We start from the raw sequence: 27,710 nt of genomic DNA, 5'->3' as shown, positions 1-27,710 counted from the left end.
ATTCAAATCCAATGTATTTGAAGACTCTTACAATAAAGGCAGTGATATTCCAGTAACAGGGTAAGAGGTTAAAGCAGCATAATGAGGTACTTGATATAGATTAATTCTGCCTACCTCTAACTCTAAGGATAAATAGAATTTGGTAATTCATTCTTTCATATTTTTTTCAATAAGATGTTATAAAAGAAATAAAATACAATACTAAAAAACAATATGAACCTGGTTGCCCAAATCTTCAATAATTTTTGGCAACGCCATTATAAGTTAAATGATATTTTCTGATCAAAGGATTCTTACTTTTCTTTGTTAGCCTTTCTAGCAATAATATGTAAGATGTACATATTAGAGCAACAGTACTTCAGTATTCTAAGAAGTAGGTTGCTTTTTTGTTTTGTTGGAGGGATTTATTTTGTTTTTGTTTTGTTTTTATTTAGGACATTACCGTATTTTCTCATGTACAACATGCCCCCAAATATAGCATGCCCTTTGTTTTTGAAAGGAAGAATGTAGAGAAAAAGATTTTTTCCAAAGTCAAGGTTGACTGTGTGACATAGAGTAAATCCTCCCGGAAAAACAGTGTCTAGGAAGTGTGGCATTAGGCATCATTGTCTGATCTGGCAAACTGTCTCCTATGATGCCGGGCTTCCTGGACACCAAGGTTCCTTCTAAGGTGTGTGCATGCAGGGCCACACACAACTAAAAGTGTGGCTGCACACAGCCTTTTCAAGGCTGTGCACCAGGAGAGGCTGCAGCGGGAGCCTGGCACAGGCTTCGTGGGCTCCAGGAAAGTGCTCTGCTCCCCCGCATCAGGGCCGGGCAGTGCAGCACTTCCCTGGAGCCAGCAGAACCCACACCAGTCTCCATCTCTGCCTTGCCTCATGTCGGGGAGGAGCCACTGCCTGCCCCGAGTGAGGCTCTGGGACACTGCTCCACTCCCCTGCATGGCCTTAGGGGGCATGTCCCACAGTGTCCCGGAGCTGATGGAGGCTGTGCCAGCCCCCTGCTCCAGTCCCCAGCCCCAGCCTCCAGCCCCCAGCTCCTAGCTCCAGCCTCTGGCCCACAGCCTCTCAGCTCCAGCCCCCAGCTCCATCCTTCAGCCCCCTTCGATAAGTGTTCCATGCTGTACCGAGGCAGCGTGCTCATAGACTAAGGCGGTGCACTCACGGACTGCTACTCCTTAGAGGGAACATCGCTGGAAACTCTGATTCCAGGAGGAATTATTCTGTCATGTAAGGTTTGGCCCCAAACCCTTGCAAAGGACGGTATGAAAACCTATTGTTTCTTTTCTGCAAGTAGTTATATATATAAGTTCCTGTAAATAAAGTGTTGCTCCCACATCACAAGCCTTATCAAGATACTACCAGCAACTCACTCACTGCTTTGGGCACAAGCTACAGTGCTAAGTCAAAAGCTATAGCTGTGAGAGGCTTAACACAAGACTTTACTCTTTAAGTTTGCTGAGCATACAAATGCAGGAGCCATCTTGACTTCTGCATGGCATGTACAGTGTCTCCAGGAGTGCTCCTTTTCCCACAAAGAAAATAGCTTCCCCACTTAAAATACATATATCAATTTGGGAGACTAATTTTTGGGAGAAAGGTACATGTTATACATGAGGAAATATGATATTAAATATTAAATAGTCTGTTCAGAAAACTCCTACAGTTATAAAGTTCCTTCTCTTCGGCAATCCCTTGCAGTTGAGGATGTCTTATCTGTGTGTCTGAAGATGGCTGATGAGGCCTACTGAGGATCGATAGACTCTACTGCAGCTTGGATATGTGTTTCCATGTGAGGAGAGGGGTGCTGGGTTTTTTATTTCGTCCATGACATGCTCTTTCTGCCACTCCCAGTTTTCCAACTCCTGTTGTTGTCATGATGTTTCAAAATACTGAGAACGCTGCAGAAGACTGTTCCTTCATTGGGGCATTCCTGAGCAATAGTCTCTCACGAGTTGAGATTCATGTTGCATTTTTTTAAGTTGGCCTTGAGGACATCTCTGAATTGCTTTCTCTGCTCTTCTCTTGAGCATATGCCTTGGCTGAACTGGGAGAATAAAACTTGCTTTGGGAGCCTGGAGTCAGACATCTGGATGACATGGCCAGGCCAATGAAGTTGATGCCAGATGATCATTGCCTCACTACTCATAGTGTTTGCTTGCAGGAAGATGCTAATGTTGGTGTGTGTCTCTTCCCACTAGATTTGGAGGATCTTCCACAAGTAGTGTTAATGGTACTTTTCCAACAGCTTTAGATGTCTCCTGTATGTTGTCCACAACTCAGTTTGGTACAGCAAGGTGGGGACCATGACTGCTTGATAGACTGTGAGCTTGTGATTCAGATCTGATGTTGCAGTCTTCAAACACCTATTTCTTCAGGTGTTCAAAGGCTGAGCTTGCACTTCTGAGGTGATGCTGGATTTCTTTGTTGTCAGCATAGATAAATAACCCTTCCAAGATATGGGAAATACTTGAGAGTTTCACCATGGATCTGGATTACCAGAGTTCATTAGGATCTTATTGTGCAGAATCTTGTCTTCTGAATGTTAAGCATCAGTCCCATTTTCTTGTATACCTTAGTAAAGATGTTGATGATTGCCTGAAGGTCTGCTTCTGAGTGAGCAGCATAATCAGTGAACTACAGCATTATTAGTGTACTGGAGCTCAATGATTGTGGTGAGGTCATCTTGGTTTTGGCTCAGAGTCTGCTGAGGTTAAACTGCTTACCATCCATTCAATAGTTTAGCTCCAGTCTGGCTGGAAGCTTGTTGGTGGTCAGATGTAACATCATGGCAAGGAATACTGAAAAGGGTGTTGGAGTGATGAGCATGGCCTTGCTTATCTCCCATTTTGACCTAAAAGGGATCTGTAATAGATCCATTAGTGAGAATCACTGCTTACATACTGTTATGGAGCAGGCAGAGAATGGTGACAAATTTCAGTGGGCATCCATGCTTCAGAAGGATCCTCCACAACACTCTTGACTAACAAAGTCAAAAGCTTTTGTGAGGTCAAAGAAGGCCATGTACAGAGGCTTATGTTGTTCCTGACATTTCTTCTGCAGCTGGTGATCTATGAAGACCATGTTGGTTGTTCTTCTTGATGCTCTGAACCCACACTGACATTCCAGGGGAACCTCGTCAGCAAGTGGAAGGAAATGGTTCAGAAAGGTTCTCACAATGATCTTTCCTGTGGTGGACAGCAAGGCAATTCCTCTGTAGTTTCCAGGCAAACTTGTCTCCTTTCTTGAAGATTGTCAAGAAATCCTGAGGCTATCTGGGATCATTCCAGATCCTTAAGATGAGAACATGAAGCTGTGCTGTGAGCTCCTCTCTTCCCTGTTTTAAGATTTCAGGTCTCCTCTATCCTTAGGTCTCAAGGAGGTTGGTCCCTAAGTGTTCAGACCATAGGTGACTTTGGTGACATGGAAGAAGCTCTGCATATCATGGATGTCAGTCAGATGTTGAATCTCCTTAGCTTTGTCTTTCCACCATTTGTTCTTCATATCACACATCTACATTTGGACCTCTGCCTTGGCTTGTTGGAGAGTCAATTTTATTGCTTGGAGTTGGTGTCATTTTGCCAAGCATGAAAGGCCTTGCACTGGTGATTGATCAACTCTTAGATCTCCCAGTCATTCTCATCAAACCAGTCTTGATGTTTCCTTGTAGAAAATTCAAGTGTCTCTTCACAGTGATCTTGAGGGCACCTTACATGCTGTTGACATTCTCCTATTGTTATTGTATGGAATTCACAAATTTTTTTATTGACACGGGTGGAAGAGGTCTTGCTTCCTTGGGTCCTTGAGTCCTTCAGTGTTTATCTTCCATTGGTATTGTTTCTGCAGTGCCATCATTTGGGAGGCAGTTTGAGTGACATAACCAAGCAGATGAGTTGGTGACCAGTTCTTATCATCAGCTTCTAACATAGCTTGGGTGATGTGGACATCTTTGTGATCCCAGGCATGGATGATGACATAGTTAATCAGGTACCAAGGCTTAGGTCATGGGTGTTGCCACAATGTCTTGTGCCTGTTTTTTCTGGTGGAACAGAATATTGCTAATGGTGAGTCCATTTTCCATGCATTTGGGCAAGAGGAAGATGCCATTGGAGTCGACCTTTGGTCAAGGTTGGCATAGAATTCCTCCTTGGTTTCACTGATGGTGTCAGAAGTCAGGGCATACACTCTGGTGACAGTGGCATATTGGCTTCCTGCTAGTTTAAGGTGGGGAGTCATGAGGCACCCATTAATTCTGACAGGGAGCTCATTGAGTTGGTTTCTAAGTTAATTCTTAGTGGAAAAAACAACTCTATAAAGTCAACATTCTCACTCCTGTTTACTATTCCAGAAGAAGGTATAGCCACCTCCGTGTTCTTTGAGCTGCCCGTCTCCTACTCACTGGATCTTGCTCAGTGCAGATACACTGATGTTGTGTCACCTTAGTTCTCGGGTTATGATTGCACCACAGTGCTCTAGGTGTTCACTCTTAGGGTTGTCTATAAGGGTCCTGATGTTCTAGGTCCTGAAAATAATGGTGTCTCTTTGCTGGTATTTTTGACCACAGTAAATGTGATCCCACTGGACATGGTTATCTGGTCAGAAAGAAATACAGATTACTGTATTAGACAGGTTATATTTAGGGCACCTTTTCAAGCCCCCTCCCCATGTCAGGTAAGCAGAGTGAAACCTGAAGAGGGCTGCTGAGTTACAGTTACAGCTGCCAAACTGTACTCCTCTCTCATCTAAGTGCTAGGAAACCTTCTTGTAACTGCTGCCTTCATGTCAGTTCATAACTAGGAGTTTTCAGACTTCAAAATCCTACTCCTGTCACTATTAGCTGGTCAGAAAAGGGCTTGAGGAATGTGCTGGCATGGAAGATGCCTGTGTGTGACTTCTTTTACTATGGAGAAGCTGCTGCACATAAGCTTCTACATGGTTCTTCCCAGAAAGGGACCTTGATCCCTTGGCAAGGAGGCCAAGATGACTCGGGATTTTGTTGTGCTGCAGCCCTCATCTGCCTTCACAGCCATTGAGATTCTAACATCTTCTTCTGCCTGCTCCACTGTTGAGGACTTGTAGACTCATAGCTGTGGGCTGGGTAGGGTTATTACAGTGGTGATCTGTACTTACTACGTCACATCAGATTTTCTCTCTGTGCTCAAAGGCACATTTCTCCTGCCACACCCCCAGCAATAATGGGCAGGGGTAGTTCCTCTTCCCTAAGGCTGCTCCTGGGGAACCAGTCAGGGTGAGGAACCCACCACCCCACCTACCGCTGCTGCTGCTGTCACTGTTCCCAACTGAGTCCAGTCCCCATACAACCTGGCTAGAGTGAGCAGATATGGTTTTGAGGGTTGTTACCTGGGACAGCAAAGAAAGAAGCAGTGGCAGGAAGGGGGGAAAGGAGGGAATGTAATATGCTTTTGAGTGTGGCAGAGAATGGAGGTGAGGGAGTAGATCCTTACACACTTGAGTGCAGAGGAGAAGGGGGAGGGGAGAGGGTGTGATTCGTACATGCTCCAGAGGCTCCCAAAGCATGGTCCAGTCCAAAAGATGGGGTGCATCTGTGCCACTGCACCCCCTCTGGATCTCCCTCTCTCCTTCATAGTCCAGCTTGCAATTGGTTTGCCATTTTAGTTAGGCAATATAATAAGGGGAGAAATGGGATAAATGTTTGTTTATAGACAGGCATTAAGCCTTCCAATAATGTTCTACATTATATGAAGGTACTGGAGCAACTCGGTCCTTGCTGGGTATATATGAAATTATTTTGCTGCTAAAATCTAGACCCTTCTTCAAAAATTGTCTTGAAAAGTTTCTTTGAAACTCTTAATCATTTGTAATGCTTTAATACAGTGAAGTCTTTTTGTAGCCTACCTGAAGTACAGTTAAAGTGAGGAAAAGGGTTATAAACTATGCATACCTACTCTGGTATTTAAACATAGACATACAGATTCTTAGCTGATGTAAAGCCATTTGTGACCCATTTATTGTGACTCAAACTAATAAAAAATAAAATTAAAGATTTTAAAGTATTAAAAATTAAAAATAGATTTCAAAAGGTTCTGTAGGTCCTTCAGGGAATAAGAGGGGAACACACCTTGGCTACCATGTGTGCCAGGCTTCCCTATAAAAATATCTGTGCAACTTTATCTGTTACTAAAGTTGAGGAAATGGTCTTTGCTTTAAAAAAGAAGCCTGTTCAGTAATTCTTGATTTTTAGGTTTGAGGCATAAGTTGCATGAATAATGTGGACTGAAATTCCCTTTTTTCTTTTCAGTGCTGGGATCAGGGAACTATCTTATTCTAATTAATATTAATCCAAGAACCAGAAGATCAAGTTAGACTAAGAAGTATAGTCAACCATAATAGCCATGTCAGTAGTCATTGGTTCTGGCAAGGCATGATGGGAAGTAAGGGATGAAATAAACAAAAGTTACCTACAATGTGAGGGAAAGATACCGAGGGCTTTTCTAGTGATCTGTCTTGGAAGATAAAGGAAGTAAAATCTACTTAGGTGGGGGGTGGGGTTAAGGGCAGACACTTCTAAGTGTGTGTGAATTACACTGAGATACTGGGCCCATTTTGCTGCCTTGTGGTGTAGGCTGAATTTAATCAAATCCCCAAGCTATTCAAGTATAACCACAAATTCCAAGAATATTGTCTTTGTTTGACCTGGGCAGTCCCAACTGGCATTTAAAATACAAAGCCAATATAAACACTCATCATTTTTAGATCATGGAGGAAAAAAGATGACAGAAAAGTCATAGCAATTTTAAATTCATATGCTAATGAAAACAGTTATTTTAGAGACCTAAATTTCATTAATTCTATTCTGTCTGTGGTAAAATAATGACTACTGGTGATATGGAATGCTTTTGTGTCAGAAACTTACAAGATTGGAGTGAACCAATATGACTCAAGATAAATTCAGTTATTTCGTAATTAAGGGAAAGCTTCAATTCTAATATAATAAAAGCCTTAGTCTGTCTGTCTGTTTGTCCATAATGTTCCAGGCCAACTGTGCATGCACCACTGAGGGGGTGCATACTGATTGGCTGTGAGGGCCCATAGTGTTACAGACAGATGGGACGAGGGAGCTGCTACATCACCCCCTCCCTCCCACAACAGCTGGCAGGGATGGGGAGGTGGCAGGGAATTGGGTAGGGAGGGAAGGGGAAGGGGAAGGGGAAGGGAAAAGGGGGGGTTATGGTGGCAGCCCCCCCTGCCACCGCTGCTGCTGCACCCCCACACCTCTGCTGCCACCACTACCACCCAGCCCTGACAACAGCTGGCAGAGAGGGGGACGTGGTGAGGAGGGAGGAAGGAGAGGGAGAGGGGAGGCAGGGAGTGGGGGACGTTGCCTGCCACCAGGTGTCACCAACTACTGCCGCTTGCAACCTCCCCTCCTCCCCTGTTCCTGGGAGCCAGCACAGGGTTAAGCAGCAGGAAGCAGGAGGTGTAGGGGGTGGTGGGGTGCACAGAGCTAGAGGTAGAGCAGCAGCACCACAGGGTGCTGGGTGGCAGTGCTCTGTCTCCCCCCCCCCCCCATCATTCATGATGGGCAATTTGCTAGTTTAGTATATAGAGTTAGACAAATCATTAAAAGAAGAATGAGAAATGTGTGTTACTCTCTTATTTAAAATAAATAAAAGGTAGAAAATACTCTCTCTTGTAAAAAAAACAAAAAAACAAAAAAATACAAGCAAGACCTGTTCACAGGAAATTGAATACCAGCTCTCACTTTTATATCAGAGAGGTGTCTTGTCCTGAGTACTTACCAATGGTATTCAGAAGCTTCTGAATTACCAGTGGTATTCACAATAATTGGCAGTCATGTTTTTATGACAATTGATTGTCTTTCTAATATATAAATTTTTAAAGTTTATCAATTTCTAAAATATAATTTGAATTCATCCCCACCATCACCCCTCTGGATTTTCTGGCATACAATTCTGACAACGCACCTTGAATCCATCCTTTTAAGTTTATAACTAATCAATTGCTTTAGAAGCTTTCATACTGACATATATTGCATTGGAACTGAATAGGCCAGCTTTCTACTTAAGGTATTTAGACAATCATATTATAGCTTTTTATAGCTATAGACACTGAATTTATAATTACACAGATATTAAGAATCAGCTACATAAATGCAGTTCTGAATGAGCTAGTATCTTTTGCCTTTCCACCTGATATGCTCTAAATGACAAGAAAGCACTTTATCGGTTTATATGAATATACATGAGGTGTTGCTTGATTCCTGCCTATTTTATTGTATTATTGATGTTTTTGTTACAGATCACCATTGCAGTCAACATATGTTTTAACATTTCTTTTTTTTTCTATTAAAAGCTGTTTGTTCTAATTCTAAGTTTCTTGATATTTTGCCCTTCTGGTGGCCTGATTAAATCTTGCTGCTAAAACCTTTTTTATTTGCATTTCAAATCAAATGATAGGTATCTGTAGAGGAAATATAATCCCCATTTTGCAGGAAATTAGATGACTAAAGTGGTGTCTTTGATAAGCCAAAATGTCTTAATATGCAGTGTAACAGAACATTCAGCAAATAGTGGGGGATGTTTCATTCAGAAGACACTAAATTAGAAAAACATTTTTGGTGGGGGTTATTTGTTTGTTTTGCAATGCTTATTAAAATTTTGTTCTCAGGAGGGCTTATCCTGCAAAACTTTCCACACGTAGGTAGTTGTACTTATGAAAGTAGAGCCTTTGATATCAATGGGTTCTCTTAATGTATGTAAGAATTTTAGGATCATATCTGCCTCTCTCCTGAATTCTATTCAGTTTTCTATGAGCCTATTACAGGCATGCTAAATGCAACACATACATGCAACCCTTTGTTCACCTGTCTTCCCACTATTTATTTGTGTCACTCTGGTATTACTTTCAAATGATAAACATTTATATTATGATGGTAGAAAAGGTCTCAGTGAAATGTTCATTATGTAAATTACTTAGAGGAAGTTAATTCTCATCATAACAATTAGGAGGTGCATAATTCCAGGAATTGCTCCCATAGTTCTATTGTGGCTTATGGCAGGATAAGGAGTTACTGGGTGCTCATTATACATAACTGTAATGTGAATTGTTATTTTCTTAAATACTGTATTTACTCAAATACAAGATGAAATTTTTCTCCCAATCAGCTCCTTGTCTTCTATCAGCATAGCATATAAGGAAACCTCCTTAAATGCACTGTCTATCATTAAACTGATGCCAAAAGCAGCATGTGCTCAGTAATGGAAACTAGGGCTGTGCAAAGCTTCAGGTGCTGATTCGATTCGGAGACAATTCAGCTGAATTAAGCTGAATCGAATCAGGAGACCAATAAAAGGTCTGAATCAATTTGAAGCTCTCCAAATGAATTCAGGGAGCTTTGACAATTCAGGAAGTTCCTGCTTTCCACTGCAGGGAGCTGGACCTGGACTCCATGTTGGTAGGTAGGGAGTGGGGACCATAAGGGTACCCCTGCCAGGCCCCATCCCCTGCCTAGTCCCCCAGCTCCCTTAAGCACCCCACATCCCCCACCCACTCTCCCATCCCTGTTGATAGCTGCCCAGCCCAGCTCCTGGTTCTTTAAAAAAAACAAACAAAAAAAGTCCCGCACCCACCAGCTGCTGCAGCAGCTATCAGAGCTTCTGGGGGCTTATGGCAGAGCACCTCTACACAGCACGGGGCAGTGGGCTGCAGTGGGGATCCTCTTTTTTTTAGTCACAGCAAGTTTATCCATTACATATATTTCTACTTCTTATTTATTCCCACAGCTGAGCTGTGCCTTTCATTCCCATTTCCAATAATTCCTGTTTCTTCACCAGCCTTAAATGTCTGGCAAACATCCCAAATGGGACCCCAGACAGTTCACCCTGAATCACTCTGTCACCCACTCTCCCAGCCTGGTACATATGATTAGTGTGGCCTCATCCATAATGGGATGGAGCTGAGCCATGTTGACTTGTGTGTCATCTACATATAAATTTTTGGAGGATCCCAAGACTCAATACAAGAACACCCAGTCCCAGACATGAGTGGGGGCTAATTAGCACATGGTGTGTTTGTTGGGGGTAACTGGAGTACACCACATATTAAGCGGTGCTGCACTATGGAGTCACCATGGATTGAAATGCTGTTGACTGCCGAGGCCAACCCAGTGAACTATATGGTAAATCATGAGCAGGGATCTGGGTTTTCTGCTCGCCATGGAAAAAGAAGGACTTGCTCCTTTTAAGGAGAAAAAGACAGAATTTCCCCTTTTAATGAGAAAAATACTTTAAAGGAGGAAAATGCACATTTTCTTTCTCCTTTGAAGGAGAAAAATGTGGGAAACTATGCATTTCCCCTTGCAAGTAGGTAAGGGGCTGATTGGGGCTGGGGGGGAGCAGGAGGAGGGCAATCACAGGCAGATGGTGCCATGTGCATGTGTGACAGGTAGAATAGAGAGAAGCTCCTGCAGCTTCCTCCAGGTAAGTCTTGGGGTGAAGCAGACTGAGGCCCCAACAGTGAGGGAAGGAAGGAGTAGGGCAGGTGATGTGTGGAGCCTGGGGCCAGGGCAGGAATGCAGGAAGAGTGGGAGGGAACCAATGGCTCATCCAGCCTGCAGCAGGGAGATGGGTCCCTCCCACTGGGTGCACTTTCAGGGAAGGATACATCAGGGGTACACATCCCCTCCACCCCCGAGATTTGTGTGTAGGGCTGAGTGTATGTGGGCTTCCTTATGAGTGCTTGGGGCTCCCAGCCCTGCTGCCCTCCTCCCAGGGCTTCCACAGCAGAGTGGCGTGGGGAGGCTTCTTTTGGGAGCAGTTTAATGATAGACAATGTATTCCTTATATACTAGGTGAATATAAGATCAGGCTCCACTCTGGTCATGCTGCTCAATGCAGAGGTGGTGGGGAGAGCCAGGCTGTCCTCTGCTCCAGCCATGGCAGCTGCCACCTCCTGCAGGACTTGGGGCAAGGTAGACTGTGTGTTAGGGAGTGAGAGGCAAGGCAGGACCAGGGGGCTGGAGGTCAGGAGTAAGAGGCACCAGCAGGTCCAGGGTCAGGAATGAGGGGCAATGGCATGGGCAGGGGCAGATCACCATTATATCAGGGCTGCTCAGCAACACAAAGCAGTAGCAGGGGACATCTCAAGTTGGACCCACATCCTGGTGAATGAAGGGGGTGGGGGGAGTTCCAATTTTCTATGATAAAAAAACCAAAATCAAATGCCAAAATATATAGGCATTTAGACCTTTTTTATTATAATGATTGAGGCACTGGTAAGCTCTCAAATTGCTTTAAATAATAAATATATATTAATAAAACATTGTGTTCATCTGATATTTTTATATATCTAGTGGCATTTCATTTTAATTGGAAAAAAATGCAGATTTGGGATTTCTTAAAGAATTTGCAATTTTTCACCGTAGAAAACCAGGACCCTTGATCATGAATCTTTTAGCTTTGGACTAGTATCATGCATAGTTTGTACTACATATGAGTAGATACAAAAGTGCTGCTTAAAAGTTTGTTTATGGAGTTCCTCTCTGTGCTAAAATTTGCATTAGTTTCAAAAAAGGTAAAATGCACCAATTCTGGATAGTATATGGGTACCTATAGTGGTCTGCCCATATGCAAACTACTACTAGTATGTTATTTCAAGGACAGTGTTTTGAAATTTGCTTTGCACTTTAATGTGCTCAGGGAGAGCAGGTTCTAGCAGTGAGGAGAGGGAAGGAGCTGCCATGGTAAGAAGTTGGGGGTGAAGCAAGCTACCTGCCCCTCCCCCCCCCGATTTATTTTACCTTGCTATAACAGCAGGAGGGGGACAAATTCAAGGCAAACTTCCAATAATTAGATTCTGCACCTGGAAAATTCTAACAAATTTATACATTTTCCATATATAGAGTCTGTTTATTGGAGGGGTCATTTTATGATCAGGATTGTCTTATATTCAAGTAAATACATTGTGAATAAAGCACCTGATTCAGTAGTGCATCTAACAGTTTGTAGGTTGTCAATTAATTCTGATTGTTTTCTTGTAATATTTGCTATGGAGAATTTAATTGCTCAATTGAACAATTACATGAAAATACTATATTATTACAGCTGGGTTTTGAAGTGTACAGAATTCAGGAAATTCAAGATTATGGTTCCCACAGCAACCATGACTCGTTTTTTGGCATATATTTATGGTTTAGAATGACTGGGTTAAATGCTGTTCCCAGTTACTCTGAATTTCCCATGTTGATATGAAAGCTGAGATGAGAACTTGGCTTATTATATTTGGTAGTAGCTTTCATGTCTTAAAATGTCTCTTTATTTGCAATATGGCTTCATTACAGTTGCCATGGGAACACTTTTTCCATTTTCATTTAAAGGTAGAAATTTTGGGAAAGTGGGGATTTCATAACATGCATGAGTTGAAATCAGTCATAATAAAGTGAACGGAGGAGAAGTTATATATGATTCTTTAAGTGATCTGGGTGCTATATAGTGTTCATATTACCCCTCTGGGGTGTACAGAGTAGAGGTATAATGGGGAAAGGCATATCAGGCTATAGGGAAGACTTCCACTCTTCAGTGTATTAGTTCTCAGGGCTAGGGACAAAAGTTGCACATAAACCAGTTTAAGTGAGCAGAAACTGGTTTAAACCTGTAACATAACATAAGTTCAGTGCACATAAACCAGTTTCAAAATGGCCCAAACCAGTTTGACATAAGCCTGGTTGAATGTAGTATAAGACTTAGTTGACTGAGGTCAAACCACTTTATGAAACTTCTATCCCAGACCCCTTCCTGGTTTAAGTTAAACAGAGTCCCTCAGTATCCCAGCATTCTCTGCACCCCTGGGCTTGGCCATGCTCTCTTCTCTAGTGGAGCAGAGCTGGTCCTGCCCCTCTGCTCCCTAGCTGGAGCAGGGGTGGAGGCATGGCCAGAAGCTGGCTCCCTAGGGCAAAGGGGACAGGGAAGAGGTTTATTCCCCTCTGTCCCAGCAGAGCATAGACCCTGGCTGGGGTGCAGCCACCTGTGCCAGGGTCCCCCACCTGCCTCGCTGCTGCAGGGGTGGGGAAGCAGCCAGGTGCTGGCTGGCATGGCTCCCTGAGGTGAAGGGGGAAGGGAGGGGATTTATTCCTCACCTCTCCCCCTAGGATCCCAGACAGGGTCTGCCTGGCTGGGCCAGAGAAGTCCCTGTCAGGCATATCCCCGCATTGCTGCTGGAGCAGCAGGGGGTGTGGCCAGCCCTAGCAGTAGCCTTAAGTAAAATGGCCAGGGAGGATGTTTAATTCCCCACTCCCTGTCCCACCAGCACCAACCTGAGCTGGGATCTCCCTGGTGCTCACTGCAGCAGTGGCAGTGGCAGGCGCAGGGGTGTAGCCAGATTCTGGCCGGTATGGCCCCTTGAGGCAAAATGGGGAGGAAGGGGATTTATTCCCCCCTTCACCCCCTCTTCCCCCCAGGGACAGCAGCCAGATTCTGCTAGCCCTGACCACCCACCTCTTCTGATTGCTCCATGAGTAGTGAAATAAGACCCCTCCCTGCCCCCTTTACCAGGTGCCCCACACAGTCTGCAGCAGCTCTGCCCACCTCACTTTCACCCACAGTGCAGCCCCCACCAGAAAGAAGTATGTGCTCCCAGGACACTATCACAGGGGCTGCTGCCCTGTCAGGGTCCCTCACCACTACAGTGGCAGGGACAGGGGTTTGGCCAGAGGCCAGCTGACATGGTCCCCTTAGGTGAAGAAGGTAGGGAGGGGGCCCCTTTACATCAGGGGGCCACACTGGCTGGCATTTGTCCACGCCCCCTCCCCTGCTGCTGCAGCAGTGAGGAGGGAGTGCCAGGCAGACCCTGGCTCAGGTCTCTTCTGGTAGGACAGGGAGTAGGGAATTAAACCCCCTCCCTGGTCAGTTCACTTGAGGCTACTACCAGGGCTGGCCACACCCCTCCTCTCCCCCCAGCATAGCTTCCCTGAAGCCAGGGGCATACTCTAACTTCTCCTCCCCCTGCTTCTAGCCTAAGCCTGCATTTCCTGAGTCAAAAGTGAATGTTTATTCACTTGAAAATTGGTTCAATCTATGCAGGCTAAACTAACCTGCAAAGATTGAATCAATTCAGGCTCTAGCTTTCTGAATGTCTGTCCTTAGCCCTGAAGATATGTGGGTCCTGTGTAATCAGACATGCATGCTTAAGAAGAGATCCTAATGAAGAATTATCATAATCAAGAAACTTCTTTAGCTTGATGAAGGGTTTTTGAACCTGAAAGCTTGCTTAAGAATTGTTCTCCAACTATTTACTTGGTCTAATAAAAGATATCAGTCACCCAAAGAATCTTGTCTGCCTAATAAAGAATTGAGCACTTCCTAGAGCATGCCAGATGTTTTTAACTACAACTGATCTGTTGTTGAAGGAGCTAAATATCCCTTAACAACTGAAGAAACTAATTATAAAATCAGTAACATTATACCCATTTTACAGATGGGGAAGGAGGTATAAAATTTTAAATATGTCTAACATTGTGTGGCAGTTACACAGTAGAGTCCATACAGCCCAGTTCAGTGCCAAACTTATAAAAACATATATATATGATTTTCGTGTGTACCAAATTGGAAGTTTCAAGTCCAAAGTATTGTTATGGAAATGCACAAGATCATCTGAATAATTTAATTTTTAAGCAGCTTTTTTTTAAATATCCTGATTTTTTGCATGGACTGACCCAATATATTAGACCAGATTTTGATAAGTTTTTTAATATAAAGAAATCACATCTACATTGTGAGGTAATCCTGACAAAACTTCAGATCAAAGGCCTATTATCAGTAGAGGTACAGGAAGGTAGGTACTTATAAAGAATGTTCCATCTCATCCAGACCTATAATATTACTTCTAAGATGTCTCTACAATAATCTCCAGTAAGCCTATTTATTTTACTTTGTTTTTCCCTCAGATATAGGAAAAGACAAAGACACATATACAGATGATTCAGAACATGGGAATTATGATTCTCGTACAGATCAGTCACTACTTATTCAAAACAAGCTTATCAGACAGAAACCAGAACCTCGGATTAAGTCATCTTTGAAGGTAATGGACTGTAGAATTTTATTAAATTACATCAGTTGTCATTATGTGCTTGAGTTACTTAAAATACATTGGTTCACTTTAATGAAACATTTAGATTATAACTTGATATTTAAATAAATAAAGTTGAGAGATCTCCTGCAGAATTAAAGGCAATACTGATATCAAAAACTGAAGTTACAAATGTGCAGAAGAAATAAAGCCAAGTGTGCTTCCAGGCAGAGGTGACCTGAGCAGGCTGTGGGGCCCAGGGCAAATCAGCCCATGCAAGGCCCTGCCCCCACTTCAATCCTGGGCCCAAAGAAGCTGCTGCCACCATTGGCAGGGGAGGTTGGGTAGCAAGTGGCTGGATGATGAGCCACCACCTTTCCGCCTGGCTACACAGGGCCCCCCAATCAAAATGCAGGGCCTGGGGTAGTTGCCCCAATTCAACCCCACCCCCAAGAATGGCCCTGCTTCCAGGAATTCAAAGCATGAAATCTTCAAAGGACAAAAAGCAGGAGTATCTCAAAAAATTAGGTTCAGTCATACCCACAGAAAGAAAAGGAGACGTCTATCTTGTGAATACACCCTAGAGTAGTAACAAATGGAGTTAATAGAAATATCAGGACAAGACCATTAAAAAAAATAATAAAAGCTGTAAATATACTTAGAAAATTAAGTTTACTTCTTAAGTCCTGCTCTTTTTTTAATGGGGAATATTATTATAGCAAGAAAAGTTGGAACACAGCTTTGAGACAGAATTAAGAGCATAACATTCCCAGTGTACAGGAAAGAAGCAATGTCAGTTCTGCATCCCCAAGGAATTTGTAGTAGAATTTAAAAAAACAAACAAAAAACTAATTGCAGTAAACCAGAAGTTAAAAATGATGTAAAAAAAGAGGAGTCCATGTCCTTATAGCAGATGTTAATGGCAGGCAGACACAGTAAAGGAAAGACAAAACTAAACCTAGAATTAAGTGATAAGAATGCCTAAAAGAATAATTACTAAATACTGGGCAAAAAACCTACACTGATGAACAATAAGAGTAGAAATAATCAAAACTTATTTCATTCACAAATTGAATCTTTACTAATTCACCCTTTGCAAATGCATGTCTTAGCAAGAAGCAATTCAGCATACTAATGAAGAATTAGGTGAGCATTAATACAGAAATGAGTGCTTTGCATTCCCTTTTTCAAGTAGTAGGCACTTAATTCTCCTTGATTTATATATAGAACTACTTAGAAGTATATTCCATAGGGTTCTGGTCTATATGAGGTGCTGAGTGTTCTCTAACCTAGGCCTATTACACATTACACTTAAGATGCAATTAAAGCATAGGGCGGAGGCATGGCTGGGAGTACCATCAACTGTGGAGCTCGCAGCTGTGGAAGCTTGCTACTTGACAGGGGGAGCATGGGATCCCCCTACACCAGCAGTAAGGTGTGATTGGCTCTAAAGCTGGATGCCACAATCATGCCTCATGCAATGCACGTGTAGTGCCACAATTATGCCTTTATCTGAATGTCTAAAGCAGGGATGGGCAAAATGATGGATCAGGTCCACAGCAGACTCCTTTTCCCAGCAAACCCTGCTTGCATTTCTGAGACCAGTTTCCGTGGAGACCCCAGCAGCGGCAGGGCCATGACAGTGCAGGGCCAGGGTTGCCATGAAGACTGACCCCAGTGGCACTGGCAGGGTGCATGGCTGGGTGGGGAGCTGCTCCAGATCCCAGCCCCAGAACAACTCTGCACCTAGCTGTGCACCCTGCCAGTGGTGCTGTGCCTGGTCTCCATGGAAATGTTGACCCCACACTGTCACATTACCACCACTCCTGGGGTCTCCATGGAAACTCTCTGCAGCAATGCGGGTAGGGGCTATTGGGAAACAGAGTCTGCTGTGGGCTTAATCTGGCCTGCGGGCAAGACTTTGCCCATCCCAGATCTAAAGATAGGAAAAAAGGAAAAAATCAGCACCTTGCAGTTTAGCAGCTAAATGTTGATGTCCAGAAAAAGTATGGAATATTTTAAACTGTTCTACTACCTTGCATCCAGTGAAGATGACTAGATCTCTAAAGTATTCTTATATATAGTTCATACTATTTAATTGATCTCATGCATGAAGAGAAACCTGGCACTCAGTGTACTTTTGGCAGCTGGTTAGCAGAGCAACATATCTGCTACAGAAGGAATCTTGTAATGGTTTGAAAGCTTGAATTCTCATTCAAATGATAGTGTCACCACTGAAGGATTCTGCAACATAGTTGGCCAATAGTTTGGACAATGTATGATATCCTAGACCAAGGGTCAGCAATGTTTTTGGGCAGAGAGCCAAAAACACCCACAACTTTGACTTGTAAGATGTTGGTGTGCTAGAGGTGGATAGTGGGAGAGCCTCAAGGGGCCTGATCCTTGTGGAAGCACAGCCTTGGCCTGTTTCCTGCCATCCACCTCAAAGTGCATGTGCACCCACCACCAACAATGAACTGGGCTGGGTCACTGTTCCCAATGTAGCTGCTTTCAGGCTCCTGGCTGCCAGTCATATCCAGCCCAGGCTCTGAGCCTGTTCCTGCTGCCCAGCACAGAGCCTGGGCTGCTCACAGCAAGCAACAGGAAAGCTGTGCCAGGGTCTGCAGAGTGCTGCCCTGGCTTGTTGCCAGTGGTGGACGCACATGTGCCTTGAGGTTGATGGTGGGGAAGGGGCCTGGGTTGCACTACCACAACAAAGATCAGGCCCCTTGCTGGACCTCTGGTGTCTGCCCCAAGGTGCACATGCCAAGCAAATTCCATCATATACCATACCTTGTATGCGTGGGAGGGGTTTCCTACCCCAGCCCTATACGTTACAAGATGTTTTTTAAAAAAAAATGTATTGTGCTAAAAAAACATGGTTTCAGATCCCTTACTTTTAAAGCATTTTTAAGATAAAATTAAATGTAACTAATGCAAAGCAAGGGCATGTTTTAAATACAACTTATTCCTTGAAAACTGAAGAAGTTTTAGCAGCTGTCTGCCAATCGTTTTTGCAAAAACCATGGCAGCTGGCTTCCAAGATAAATCTTAATTGGTCTTCCCAGGTCTTTGACCACCAACCTTTCTATTCCATCCATTTAAAAAAATGCAACCTTTCAGGCCTGTTGAAAGTTGAAGACTTTCATGATAGATCTGTGGAATGCATTATATACAGATGGTAGAGAACTAAACAATAACATAAGGAAAGGGCGGGACTAATTGTCATGGTGAATAAAGGATAATCATGTTTATTTTTTCTGGTACAGAGTCTGGCACAAATGTATTTGTACAGGGATGTCCAACTATCCAACTGAAGGCCATGGGCCACCCACAAGGGGATAATTTCCAGCCCCTGGCCTCCCAACCAGCTGCCACTCTCCTTGCCCCCCATTGCTTAAATTGCAGCAGCTGTGGTCTCTGGAATGCCACTCCCTCTTCCAGCTTCCACTTCCTGCCCCCACCCAAGTTGTAGTGCAGCCTGTGGTGTCAGGGGAGACTGCAGCTAGGGAGCTGAGGATGAATCTGGGTGCATATGTGCATAGTGCAATAGAAGGGCACCTGGGTGGCATGTATTCAAGGGCTCATGAGGGGTATTCCCCTGGCTCCTTAGAAGTTTGACAGCCTTGTCTTAGGCATTGTTTACCATGCATTGTGCTGTGTTCCAAATTCAGGACACAGAAAAAGTTTGAGATCCAGACTGGTCCTGTAGCACCTAAATGAGACTTTGGGACATAGGTACATAACTTCTGCATAAGAGGAATCAAGTAACCCATTCCTCAAGTAACCCATTCCTTACAAGCACTTGGAGAAAAAGATTAGGAACAGTCAACATGGATTCACCAAAAGCAAGTCATGCCTGACTAACCTGATTGCCTTCTATGATAAGATGACTGGCTCTGTGGATGTGGGGAGACCAGTGGATGTGTTATACCTTTATTTTAGCAAGGCTTTTGATATGGTCTCCCACAGCATTCTTGTAAGCAAGCAAAGGCAGTATGGGCTGGATGAATGGACTGTAAGGTAGGTAGGTAGAAAACTGGGTTGAGCATCAGGCTCAGAGAGTAGTAATCAATGGCTCAATATCTAGTTGGCAGCCAGTATCAAGTGGAGTGCCCCAGGTTTGGTCCTTGGACCAGTTTTGTTCAGTATCTTCATCAATGACTTGGAAAATGGCATACAGTGTACACTAAGCAAGTCTGAAGATGACATCAAATTGGGGAAAGTAATATGCTAGAGGGCAGGGGTAAGATTCAGAGAAACCTAGACAAATTGCAGGATTGGACCAAAAGAAATCTCATGACGTTCATTAAGGACAAGTGCAAAGTCCTGCACTTATGATGAAACAATCCCATGCACAAGTGCAGCCTGGGGGCTGACTGGCTAAGCAACAACTCTTTAGAAAAAGACCTGGGGGTTACAGTGGACAATAAGCTGAATATGAGCCAAAAGTGTGCCCTTGTTGCCAAGAAGGCTGATGGCATACTGGACTTCATTGGTAGAAGTATTGCAAGGCAAATGATTCTTCCCCTTTATTTAGCACTGGTGAGGCCACATCTGGAGTACTGTGTTCAGTTTTGGGCCCCCTACTACAGAAAGGATGTAGACAAATTAAAGTTCAGTGGAAAGCAAAAAAGAAGATAAGAGGGCTGGGGCACATGAGTTCTGAGGAGAGGCAGAAGAAACTGGACTTATTTAGTTTAGAGAAGAAAAGACAGAAAAGGGATTTAATAGCAGCCTTCTGAAGGATGGTTTGAAGGAGGATGGAGCTAGACTGTTCTCAGTGGTGGAAGATGAAAAACAAGGAGCAATGGTTTCATATTGCAGCAAGGGAAGTTTAAGTTAAATATTAGGAATACCTTTATCATTAGGAGGGTAGTAAAACACAGGAACAGTTTACCTAGAGAGGTTATAAACTCTCTGTCCTTGAAGGTTTTTAAGATCTGGCTAGACAAAGCCTTGGCTGGGATGATCTAAATGGGAATGGTCCTGATTTAAGCAAGAGGTTGGACTAGATAACCGCCTGAGTTCCCTTCCAACCCTAATTTTCTGTTATTCTGAAATCAATCCATATTAGCTCTACTGCAGTAGCCATGAATGCATTGGTAACCTACGTTAAATTAATACCTTCATCTTGGACTGCAAATGTTCACTAAATGCCTGCTCTTGGGCTTCTGCACATGGACAGAATCAATCTCGTTTGAGTAGCTAAACATATGTGTCCTGCTTGCTTGCAGAGGGGAGGGATAAGGCATTATGGATCTCAAGTGCATAAAGGCACTTAAGGTGGAATCTCAGGCAGGTGCCAAAGCTCTAGAAATATCTGATTTATGTTTCCTGTTGGCTACCTCAAGGTACCGTGCTTTATGACTGACCCTTTGAAGATGCCTAACTGCTCTCCTTCTCTGTATAGACCCCTAACCCTAAATTTATCTGCAGAGGCATCTCAGTCTCTCCATTGACTGTATGAGTATCTAAGAGGAGTGATGCCTTATTTGGAGTCCATCCTGGGACCAGACACCTAATTGTTAAGTGCTAGTTCCTAGTATAGGTGACTAATCTGGATACAGTTCAAAGTGGATAGATGCTTATAAGATTCACATTATTTTATGGGTAAGGATGTCTTGGTTCCTCAAAATATCTGTAGTATGGGCCTTGTTACACATTGCATTTTGAGTTGCCTAAATGTTGATTGGCATTAGGAAAACCTTGAGTTTGGAGCAGTCATACCTTAAAGCTAAAAACCTTCTCTGATTGTCCCCTCAGCCCAACCATGACTTGCCACTAGAGGGCTCGAAAGCAGGAGTCTGACTAGGGACTACACCTGTGAGTTGCCACTAGAGGGCTAGTGAGCCAGGACAGGCTTCTATTCCTGGTCTAGGTGGAGATATGTGGAAGACAGGTGGGGGGGGTGGTACGAAATGAAATTTGGAGGCAGAGAGTTAATGGGATACGGATGGGTAATAAAATGGGAGGTGGAAAAGAAATGGGGGTGGGAGAAGGGTGCTGAAATGAGGTCGGCCAGCCACTGAAGAAGAAATGTAAAAGAATTTAAAAAAAAATAAAGAGGAAATTAATTAAAGAAGGGCTCATGTTTTAATAAATTAAGATTTGGGGAGGTGGGGAGTGCTAGTCTTGCTTCCTGAGGTGGCAGAAGTGAGGGGAAGTGCTTTTGGGTAAGCTACTGCCCTGGCCCAAAAAGAAAGTACCAGCTAATGGTGACCCAATGAGGCCCCCTACCTTGCCCTCCTTTCACTCCCTTTGCACCCACTCCTGGACCTGTCCACGCCCTGTGACCTAGCTAGCTGGCATATGCTCTGAAGGTTTTTTCCATGGGGTTGCGAAGGTCACACCCCCAGGGGCAGGAGGGAGAGTTGGCTTGGTGCCAGAAACACCCCCTGAGCAATAGAGTTCAGGGGATAGAAAGTTTATCCACACACAACAGGAGGATGGGAAAGCAACACTGCATCCTGGGATGCTGGAGGACTGCAATTTGTGGCGCTCCTCACCGATGCACCCATATTAAAAGAACATGGACTGGGTAACTTGGATCAAAGAGAAACCTGCCCTGGAGAGGCATAACTTAAGCTTCCCAGTGTCCTTAAACTAGTTACAGGTGTTAACGTGTGGACAATCCATGGGTTAAAAGCTCCAGGAGCTGTCAAAAATTAATACATAAGAAGGCCCTCAGTAGCAGAGGTTTCGTGCTATGATATTTACACAACTTGATCCCCTGGATGAAGTGTTGACAGAAAAACAAAGCTTTTACCAAAGCCGAAGCAGCATGTGGCTTTTTCAGTCTCTGCTGTGATAAGGGAAGACGTAATCACTTTGGGAACTTCCTTCCACTCACAGATTCTCCTTTTATACTGTTTCTATAAATGAGGAAATTGAGCAGGATTCTCCTAGTGTTTACTGTTTCCCTGCCTCTGCAGGAGAAGAGCAGAGAAGATTTAGATTAGTCTCAAGCTAGAAGTGAAGGGTTTTATTCTGTTATCTGTTCAGTGCATGCAGTGTTCTCCCATGCCACTAAAAGATGTATGTAGTCTGAGCACAGTTTAGCCCTTGAGTGTGTTGATGCTTTCTAAGGTACAATATAAGCTCAGGATGGAAGCTATGAGAAGTGGAGAATGTGATTCTACAGCCATAGAGCTGGTGAGTACTCTGGCATATTTGTAACAGAATGATCTGGCTTTCAAAAATTCCCTCAATCTGGACACAGAATGAAACTGAGAAGGAAATCCCCAACTGAATTTATAGGTCCAAAGTGGTATACTTTGCCTATTGAAGATTCTGATGGAAGGCTAGTTTATTTTGTTGTTTGCTCTAAGTCTAAAACAAAGTTAAAATAGCTACATGAAGATGATGATTCATACTGCTATATTAGTATTTCTCAAAAGGGTCGGCTGCTTAAGTGCTCTAGTACAGTGGTTCTCAACCTTTGTAGACTCAAGGCACCCCTGGGAAAATGCCAGCTTAGTTTTCACTTGTTTTTTGACTATGGGGAAATAATAGAGCAATTTTTCTGTTGTAAAGAACTCAGAAATATCACAACAGGTCAGAATGTTTTTCATACTATGGATTCCTATTTGAAACCTCTGGTTTTATATTGTGAATCATGTTTGCACACCTAAGACTGCTAACATTTTCATAGCTCGCACACCCATGAAAAGATTGCAAGGTGCCCCAAGGTTCTTTGGCTCACTGGTGGAGAATCACTGTTCTAGCAGAATTGGAGCTTGCCTTGTCAATATAATGAAAACTCATTTACATTTTGTTCAGGAATTGCTAGCATTCTGGATTGCATGCACATATTTAGCTTTCATAAATATATATATAAATTTAATTTATGTAGCTTTCAGGTTCTGAAGGTATCAGTTTTCTCTGTTGGTACCTTCCTGCTGGCAGAAGCTGTACTAGTATTCAGGACTGTACTTCTTTTCCTTAATTGTTTTTGCTTTCCTTGTTTTTCTGTACAACTCAGGCTTTTCAGTATAAATTGACTGTATTCTAATCCCCACAAATTATACATTGACCATTTAAAGAGTAGCTTCACTGTTAGTCCCGCACTACTGTTCTTTTCTTTCATCACTGAGTGATTAGTTCTGTGGGACAGAACACTTCAAGTGTAAAGTTATGTACAAAAAAGTCTTAACAGCGCATGCCTACATTTATGTGTTAACATCCTGCATGAAAAGTAAACACATGGTATTTAGTGCTTTATGATGATAATGGTAGTGCTGGGACTTGAAGTGAAATGTTATAAATAAGGTTTCCATACTAAACAGAATACTGGGTAGAAGTTTGATATTTTGTGAATATTATAATCTCTATGAGAACTGAAGACAGAGCAGAACAGGGAATGATGACCTCAGATGTCTCAAAGAATAACTTCAGCAGTGGTACATTCTCTCTTATGAATCAGATATTCCAAAATGCCTATACAAATGGCAATAAAATAAAAATGTATGAGAAATTCCAGTCACTGTTTCCGTTTATTGGTTCATTGATTTTTTTTTGTTCTGATATGTAATTGCAGCTCTTTTGTAAGTTTTGTGTATATGCACATATTAAAACAAAAAGTTGGTGTATTTTATTGCCTGAATAATAGGAGGGAGAAATGCATTCAGATTTAAAAATCCAACATACACTATCACCATCTCTCTTGCTGGGGTTCTAAGTATGATGTATTCCTAGAGTAATGCTAACTGTTGGAGAAATTGTTTATTTCATAATTAGCTTTGTGTGGATAAAGGGCCTTACCTGAATCCCACTGAAGTTAATGTAAGGCTCCATTTACATAAGTGAACTTTGAATCAGGCCTTAAATATAAAATTGCCTAAAAATGTAGTGCGAGTTTCCAGTCTACTGGGTACATTGATGAACCTACACTACATTTTTTCAGCATCACTCTTTTGACATGACATTAAATATGTGCTGGTTAGACTGGTAATATGTGGATTTATTATTTTTAGTTGCCATGGCCTTAAACAACTTTTATGAAAGAAAGCATGGAACTAGAACTATTAGCTTGTCTTGTTATAGCTGTAAAAGGCATCTTTTGTGACTTCTGTGCACTTATATACAGTCCAGAGAAGAGCCACGTGCATGATCAGAGGTCAGGAAAACAGACCTTAAGACGACAGGCTGAGAGCCATGGGACTCTTGAGTCTGGTGATCTAATGGCCACCTATAAGTTTATCAGGGGTGTTCACCAGGATCTGGGGGAACGTTTGTTCACCAGAGCACCCCAAGGGATAACAAGGTTGAATAGTCATAAACTACTACAAGACCATTTCAGGCTGGACATAAGGAAAAATTTCTTTACTGTCCAAGCCCCCAAGGTCTGGAACAGCCTCCCATCAGAGGTGGTTGAAGCACCTACATTCAACACCTTCAAGAGCAAATTAGATGCTTATCTTGCTGGGATCCTATGACCTCAGCTGACTTCCTGCCCTTTGGGCGGGGGGGCTGGACTCGATGATCTTCAGAGGTCCCTTCCAGCCCTAATGTCTATGAATCTATGAATCTATGAATATGATGTACCTTGCCTCGTAGTCTTGCCTCAATCTGCCCATCCATAAGATAGAAATTACTCCTATATGTACATGAGTATTAAGAAAAAATGAATAAGTATAGCATGACATCTATGACACTCAAGTTACTTAATCTTTCCCCAACCCTTTCATGTCTCTGTCTAGTCTTACCTATTTTAAACCAGTCTAGTTTTACTTGTTCAACTGATCCTTGGTATTTTTGTCAGTTTAAATTATATTACTGTTTTCCTCATGTAACTTCATATTCCTATATTTGCTGTTGAATTTAAGGCAATAATGTTAATTAGAGGAAAGGATTTGGATGTTAGTTTATCAGTATATAATGTGGCGGGCTTGCCTATCTTCACCCGTTTCCTTGGACTTATAGAATCGCCAAAGTTATTGGTGGAGCAAACCCACCAATCAGAGACTAGCAGAGAAGGAGCCTTGGGAGGAGTCTGCCCTGCTCCTACATTGGATGAGGCAAGGAGTGTACTTAATTGAAAGACTGTGCTCCATCTCCCCACAATTGGCCAGTCTTCAATCTTGGGGTAGAGCCCCAAAAGGGTATATAAGGAGCTGTGTGCACAGCATGTGGTGGAGACGACGAGGGAAGGAGAAGAAAGAAGCCAGGGTTGAGGAGGAGCTGGGGAAGAGCTACCCAGGGGGTGCTTCCAGTTGCCCTGAAGATCCTAAAGACTCCACCATCAGATGGGGGTGGTAGGCAGCCGGGTCTCCAACCACTTGCCATGAGATTGCACAGCGAGCCAGTGCAGGAGGGTCCTAGAGGGATCAGGACCTTGGGAGCCACTCGAGGCAGCTTGGGTCTTCAACCCCGGCACAAGGCCGGACTGCGCAGGCGTCACTGTACAGAGGGTGCAAGAAGGACCAGGACCTTGGGAGGTGCTTGAGGCAGCTCATGTCTCCACCCCTGGCACAAGGCTGGCACCGGTGCAGGGCTGCTGCATGGTGAGTCATTGTTGGGCTGAGGGCCCTTGGAGGGGGTAGAGGGCGGTTCGGGTGCCATTCCCCACTACCGGGCATGAGGGCCCTTGGGCAGCACAGGCTCCACAGAGTGTCAGGCCTGTACTGGAGACCTGGACCTGGGCATGCATAAGGCAGCCCAGGCACACAACTTGCTGAGAAAGCCAAGCCATCCAGGTGTGTGAATGAGTCACACACCCAACACGGGGACTGAGACGGAGCACCTGCTGTAGGAGCCGCTTGCTTAGCTGAGGACGAAACACTGGGAACTCTTGCTGAGCCCTACTCACCAGGAAGTATGACAAGAGGCTCTCCTCTAGGGAGGGACACAGTGAATAGTCCCATCAGAGGGATAGTATGCTAGAGAGAGAGATAATCCTTGAGAGGAGGAGGGTATTTTAGATTACCATACATTTTGGAGTGTTTATTAATTGCTTGCTGCATCTTATGTTTTGGAGTGTTTATTAATTGTTTATTGTGCTTTATATTTTGGGGTGCTTACCCATCAATTGTTGGGACATACTTACTCTCTGGGGAGCCATGGGTTAGGTTTCTCTCATTGGTCTTGGGGGACTGCTATACTTACCTGTTCTCTTATTTGTTGACTTGAATATAGTATGTGTAAATATTTATCTTTATCACCTATACAGTTTATTCTATCCCCTCCCCTTTTATTTTGCACCAGAATAAACCATGTATATAGTCAAGATAGTGTGTCCTGGTCTTTCTCTATAGAAATACCAGAGAAGGGGAAGCTATGAGCAAGGTGTAGTTTCCATTTCCAGTGTGTATGCCCTGCTGACCCTCCCTTTCTATTGGAGAGGGGAGTACATACTCTGGTACACCCGGGTTACAATAAAATAATCAAAAGAAGAAATAAGCTGAGAGCAAAGGATAATCACAAGAGAGTGGAGTTTTGACAGAAAAAAAAGTGCAGGCTAATGGAACCTGAAAAAACTATACTAAATAATGTTAGTGGTTTGAGAGTAATGAGAAGTGTGTATGTGTTTGTGGGGGGGGGGGATAATGACCCTAGCATGGAAAGATATAATCTGCTGATTGCAGACAATGTTAACTTCATAAGCTTCCAGTGCATGACCCTAATTAAGCTGACGTTTTATTAAATGAATGACTTGGTAAAAAATTAGGACAGTAGTTTGCTAAGGAATTTACCAGTGAATGAATGTCAAAATATATTCCTATATGGGAAAACCTTTCCCAGCAGTAATGTCACTATACTTTGTTATTGTCAGCTATCATGAGCAGCTTTCAGTAGGTGCAGTACTCAAAAGAGGGAGCTTCAAACAACAGCTGCTAATGTACCCAGCTATTCTGCATTCCCTGGCTTGCTCCACACCCTTTATCAGACTCTGCATACATATTCTTGTAGGCTGTAAATAGACATTGCGTTTCTCTCTTGAGAAAGTCTTTTTTCTTGGAATCCTACAGACAGTCATACTCATTTTCCCATTTCAAGTACCTGTGAAGGGTGCATCTATATGTGCAATTAGCTTGCATGAAGAAACTCTAGAGCTTATTGCTCCAGGGGGTCAGCCTACAAGCGCAGAGCTGCTTCAGTGGGGCTGAGTGGGCCACAAGGGTGTTCAGTGCAGGAGCTGCCTGCTGGCTAGCCCCACACTGAAGCACCCTTCCCCCAGCCAGCCAGGGCAATGTCTACAAATGTGCTGTTGTGCACAAAAAAAACAACCCTGCAGCAGATTAGGACTTGTATTTAGTTGCGGAGTTTATTAGTTTCATGCATCCTAATAGGAGCGCACATGTAGATGCTGAGATATTTGCTGCACAGTTAATTAGTCAACTGCGCAGTAAGTGTTCTAGGCACAAGGCTGTCCGGCTATATGCTGTCCCTGGCCACTTACTGGCAGGGGAACAGCAATGCAGCTTAGAAGGAGTATGTGTATAAAGGGCTACTCCACTCCTGTTGTTGATCCAAGTTAAAACCAGGACACTTCGCATCTCCTTAAATGAGATGTTTGTTTACAGGCTTAGTTAAGGCCTATGTGCTCCTCCTATGTTCCAGTTTTCTGTAACTGGGGACTACTGGTTCTACCAGTCTGAAGGGAAATGGGATACATGAAATTTTACTTTGTATAAAAACTTGCAT

At 43.4% G+C, this 27,710-nt stretch overlaps 1 protein-coding gene across 3 annotated transcripts in view; it reads left to right on the top strand.

Annotated features, from left to right (window-relative positions):
• The window catches only part of ANO3 (anoctamin 3), a 445,370-nt gene that overhangs the window by 273,269 nt on the left and 144,391 nt on the right, over positions 1-27,710 (top strand). For all 3 annotated transcript variants that reach the window (XM_019551829.1, XM_019551827.1, XM_019551830.1), the window contains exon 4: positions 14,941-15,077. In XM_019551829.1, coding sequence (XP_019407374.1) covers positions 14,941-15,077 — 137 coding nt within the window. The remainder of the gene's footprint in view (positions 1-14,940; positions 15,078-27,710) is intronic.

Source organism: Crocodylus porosus, unplaced genomic scaffold (genome assembly GCF_001723895.1).
Source record: "Crocodylus porosus isolate Cpor-Errol unplaced genomic scaffold, CroPor_comp1, whole genome shotgun sequence".
In the NCBI taxonomy this organism is placed as follows: domain Eukaryota; kingdom Metazoa; phylum Chordata; order Crocodylia; family Crocodylidae; genus Crocodylus; species Crocodylus porosus.
This window is presented reverse-complemented; position numbering and strand designations above follow the sequence as displayed.